At 51.6% G+C, this 5,000-nt stretch overlaps 1 protein-coding gene across 2 annotated transcripts in view; it reads left to right on the top strand.

The window, feature by feature from the left end:
* The window catches only part of slc9a7 (solute carrier family 9 member 7), a 21,232-nt gene that overhangs the window by 14,399 nt on the left and 1,833 nt on the right, over positions 1-5,000 (top strand). For both annotated transcript variants that reach the window (XM_084676026.1, XM_084676025.1), the window contains 3 exons: positions 1,300-1,363; positions 2,928-3,010; positions 4,083-4,188. In XM_084676026.1, the coding sequence (XP_084532152.1) occupies positions 1,300-1,363; positions 2,928-3,010; positions 4,083-4,188 (253 nt within the window). The remainder of the gene's footprint in view (positions 1-1,299; positions 1,364-2,927; positions 3,011-4,082; positions 4,189-5,000) is intronic.

The following is a 5,000-nucleotide window of genomic DNA, read 5'->3' on the forward strand; positions in this document are numbered from 1 at the left end:
TGCAGTGCCTGGGACACATCATATTCTCTAGAGTTGTGTGTGTGTGTGTGTGCGTGTTAATGAGTGGATGTTTTTGTGAGTAACAGTGTGTGTGTGCTTTAGGAAGCAATAAACTGCCTAAAGGTAAGTAGAGGAGTTCAACTCTTATTTTATCAGTAAACTCATGTGCGTGCGTGTGTGTGTGTGTGCCCATGAACAGTCAGGGCCATCAGGAGGAAGTGTGTACTTGATTCTTATCCTCCACCAGACCCAAACTGTCTCTTCCTGGTTCCTCCTGAAACGGGCCCCCCCCCATGTTCTTTACACTTTGTTGTACCAGGGCCTCTGACCTTCAGAACACCCCCTGAAGTTCCTCCAGACAGCTCTGTGCTTCCCTCCCTCCCTTCCTCCCCCTCCCTCCCTCACTGCCCGTGAGTGTGTGTGGGGGAGGTCAGCTCGTCTGTTGGAGAGCTGCCACGCCTCCCACAGCCCCTCCCTCCCCGCAGGGCCGCTCCGACTGTTGCACTCCAGGACTTTAGCCCCACAGTCCAACGACTGACCTCAGACATCAAGAAACACTCCAGGACTTTAGCCCCACAGTGTAACAACTGACCTCAGACGCGTAACGACGTTGTTTACCGAGGGCAGGTTGGGGAGGAGTTACCACGGCAGTGCTGTGTTTCAGAAAGTCTCCGAGGTGTTGAGAGGAGTCATCGTGTCGGGGTTCTGTCATGAGGTGCATGCCTGTGCTGCTGCAGATCCCTGCCGTGAAGAGATGGGGGGGGGGGGGGCCCCGCCCATGTCAAACGGGAACAGATAGCACACAACCATGTGCTTTCAATTACAGATGCCAAATGTGACACGCCCTCTCGTACCCTGGCTGGCCTCCGTCCCCATGAGCTGGACTTCGTCTTGGCCAAGTTTCAGCTTCCCTCAAAATGAACCATTTCCACTACAACAAAAGAGCCTCTGTGTTTGAAAAAAGAAAAAAGAAATGGCGGTCACCTTTCCTTCTTCGATGGCTCGTGATCATTTTAAGCCACCTTCTAGGATAACACAGATGTGAAATGACAGCAAGACTGAAAGTGCTCATTTGGACATGAGGATGAAACTGAAGAATAATCCCAGATCTAACCCTGATTCTCTGCTCTCTCTCAGTGATGTTGTAATGGGGCCCGTGTGGGGCTGATTCTTACAAAGGAATCCATTTTGACTTATCATTTTTCCATACAAACCACATAGAAACTCACCCACCTCTCTGTCTCTGTCTCTGTCTCTGTCTCTGTCTCTGTCTCTGTCTCTGTCTCTGTCTCTGTGCAGGGTGGGAGTGGACCCAGACCAGGACTTGCAGCAATGCGGAGACAACTTCCTGGTCCTCCAAGGGGTGAGTCCAGATGTTTCATCCTCATCTGCCCGCGATGAAGACGTGCCCAAATCCACCGACACTCCCTAATCGCTCAGAAATATGAAAAGGCAGGGTTGCAACAGTGTTGAAAACCCTGTTGCTAACCTTCCGGTTTGGAGGTTAAAGTGAACCAGCAGTTAGGGTTTGTGATGACTGTGGGTTTGTAAATGCACAGTGTTTCACCTTCTGTCTCAAAAGCTACAGGAAGGAAGCAGATGTTTGTCTGGTGTCTGAATGACAATCTCTATAGAAGTGAAAGAGCAGGCTCATGCAGTAGCACATTCTACGAAAAGGGGGGGGTGGGGGGGGGGGAAGAAAGCAAGAAAAAAATTGCGTAAATTATAGGGCATTTCTGCTTTATTTGGTAGGAGATTGTATAGAGAGACAGGAAATGTGAGGGAGAGGGAGAGGGGAGAACATGCAGGAAAGGTATGTGCTGGACTTGAGCCCAGGACTTGAACCCCTGCAGTAAGACATTTGCTAGACATACTTAACTGGTTTCCCTGAGTACATTCTATTGAGAGTACATTCTATTTGAACTGCCTTGGTCACATAAACAGATGTACAGTAACAAAACGTGAATTATTAAGGACCTGCTATGCATCGCCCATTCTTGACACACAGCTCTCTAAACAGGGAGACGGGAAGATCATTGTGTCTAGCCAGACGGATGAATAATTCACATCCCTAACCAACTGTCCAAAACTTCATGGTGTCATGTTTTTATAACCCCCTCCCCCACCCACCACCCCCAACACGTGTGTGTAACTTGACCCCCTGCACGGATGCAATGGAAACACATTTTCCAGGCCTCTCATGAAACCAAAAATGCTCTCCCTCAGCAGTAAGAACACTGTACAGTGCGTGTGTGTGTGTGTGTGTGTGGTCTTCTACCCCAGCCCTTGGTGACATTCCCATGCCATGTGCCTGCTGGCAGCTGAGTATTGACAAGTGGCTGAGAGCGGAGGCTGCAGACTAGACATGCTACTGGAGGGGGGAGGGAGGGGGCAAGGTGGGGAGGGAGGTGGGTATGGGTGGGGGGGGGGCGGGGCGGGTGAGTAGGGCTGGGACGGGGAGGGGGGAGGGGGGGGTGATGGGGGAGCTGGGCCGGCCAGGGTCGGAGGTCTGTGGGCTGGACTCGGGTAGGACAGGAGGGGGCTGAGATGGTCAGGGGAGTGTTTGCCGCCACGCAGTCAGAGGGAGATGTAATTACTCACACTGGTTTGTTAACCTGCAGTGGCTGAGCACTCACCATCCAGCCCCACTCCCACACCTCCCTCACCCCCCCTCTACCCTGGCTGAGTACATTTCCACCGGGGGAGGGGTGGGGGGGGACCACCACAGATGGTCTCGTCGTGGCATCCGAGTGTCATTGTGCTGCAAAAACATCCAATCGAAACCAAGTGTGGACCGCTGCCGTACCTTCTGCCAGCCTCCTGCCGGGTGGCTAATGTGCCGGTGACGGGAGGACAGATGTTCGGGGGAGAGACGAGGGCCTTCAGGACCAGAGCGTGACTTGTGTGTGTTTGTTTCTTTCCCCTAGGACGGGTCCCAGGTGGAGGGCCAGAGCAAGACCAAGCAGGAGAGTGCCTGGCTCTTCAGGCTGTGGTACACCTTCGATCACAAGTATCCTTTTGTTTTCCAAAGATGTTGGAAGTCTCTCGGAAATCGCTTTTGGATAAAAGCGTCTGCTCAATGCGTAAATGTAAATGTATCGTGATGATGTTTAATAGGCCATTTCTGCTTTAACGGGACATACACAGTGAAGACAGATGCAGGAGAGAGCGAGAACCTTGCAGGAAACGAGAGAGAGAGAGAGAGAGAGAGAGTGAGAACCTGCAGGAAAGGGGTCAGGATTCGAACCCTGGCTCCTGCGCTAAGGCCTTTCCCTACGTGGTCGTGGAGATGCACTCGATCGGTGTATCGCCTCGTGTATCCCTCTCATGTGGCGAGGGGCCCCGACGTGTTGCTAGTCAGACACAGGAAGCTCGCAGGGTGCCCATCTGCCTGGGTGTGTTGTGTGTCATTAGAGGCTCATGGGAGGGGGCCTGCCAAACACCGAGGGTGTGGAGAGCAATGAGGGCTATACTTGAGAGACAGACGCAGAAAATAACAGACCGAAGCGAAAGCCGCCCCCCACGTCCCTCCTCCTCCCTCCGCATTAGAACAATGGCCCTGCCAGGTGTTTAATCGTCTAGCACGTCTTCAGGAAGACTTGATTGCGTTTCCATGGGGACTCGCTATGGTGACACGAGCCAGATAGGCACAGCCAAGTGGAGTGGGCGGGGCTTGTTATTAGGAGGTTTGGGAAGTCTTGGGGAAGGGGAGTGTGTGTGTGTCCCACACTGGGGTCCAGCACATGTTGGCCGGAGGTGATAAGGCTCTTTATCCCTGGGTATCAGACGGAGGGTCTTAAACATGCAGGCTGCTAATCCTCTCCCTGCCGTGTCATGCTGAAAGGTCATGGACAGAGTTACCAAGCCCATTAGCCCCGCAGCATTCTGGGGCAGGGGGACATCTCAGGATGCCGTCTCTGGTTCCTAGTTGGGGTTTCTCGAGCTTATGTGCGGCTGATTCTCAGTAGCTTTGATTCCCATGGCGGCTCAGGCTAACAGTGTGGTAGCAAATTCTCTCATGAAGACGCTGCCGCTGATTGGCCTTGGTTGGCAAGTGTTTGTTTCCTTAGCGACTGCCCCAGCTACTTGAAGCCCATCCTGACTCACAGCGGCCCCCCCCTCACCACCACCCTGCCAGCCTGCTGTGGTCCGCTGGCCCGCTGCCTAACTAGCCCTCAGGCCTATGAGGTGAGTACTGTACACACACACACACATACATTTACTTGGCCTGTTCATAGGCTCATGTTCATGCACTGTATGTCACAGTTCATACATATGTTTACACCCGGAAGCAGACCCGAGAAACCAAGGATGTTTTGGACGGCCACGTGATTGTTTTGGTTTTTGTTGTTGTTCTGAAAGTCTGCTGATGGCTGTGGTGTGGCCTGCAGAACCCCCTCAGAGTGGAACCTGGTGTGAAACTAGAAACTAGAAGTTTCTCAGCGTCTTTGCCTCACCCGGCACGTGACTTTGAGAATCGTGTCTTCTCTTTTCTGATAAGGCAGAAGGGGTTGTTGTTCATCCCTGATCATCGAGAGTGAAACTGGAGGTTATCGTTTAACTGGTCTCCTTCAGACGACGCATAGAAGTGGGGAGATCGTGACCTATATTTGTGTACTTTAGCCCAGATTCCACATTTGTGATGGCTGTTTACTCTGTAGTCTTTCAGTTCGAGTGGTGGTGTTTTGAATGCCCGCAAGCCAAACACAAAAGCATGAAGGCTTTTAGAAGTTGAGAGAAGAAAAAAAAAGGAAAAGGTTTTTACATTTAGTCTCTACAAAAGGCCTATTCAACGCTACCTCAATGGTGATCTGTTTTGTGCTCCAATATTTCAGACACAGATAAGAGCCATTCACTTGAATGGTCACACTTGGATTGACTTTGGCAAATTCCCCTGTTCCTTTAGTTTCCAACACGTATCACATTGGGTTGATTCCACTTGTCACACAATTGGCCATTATGGATTTATTTTTAACCGGTTCTCTTAATAGCTTACAACC

This window comes from Hypomesus nipponensis, chromosome 16 (genome assembly GCF_054491055.1).
Source record: "Hypomesus nipponensis isolate SF chromosome 16, ASM5449105v1, whole genome shotgun sequence".
Taxonomy (NCBI): Eukaryota; Metazoa; Chordata; class Actinopteri; order Osmeriformes; family Osmeridae; genus Hypomesus; species Hypomesus nipponensis.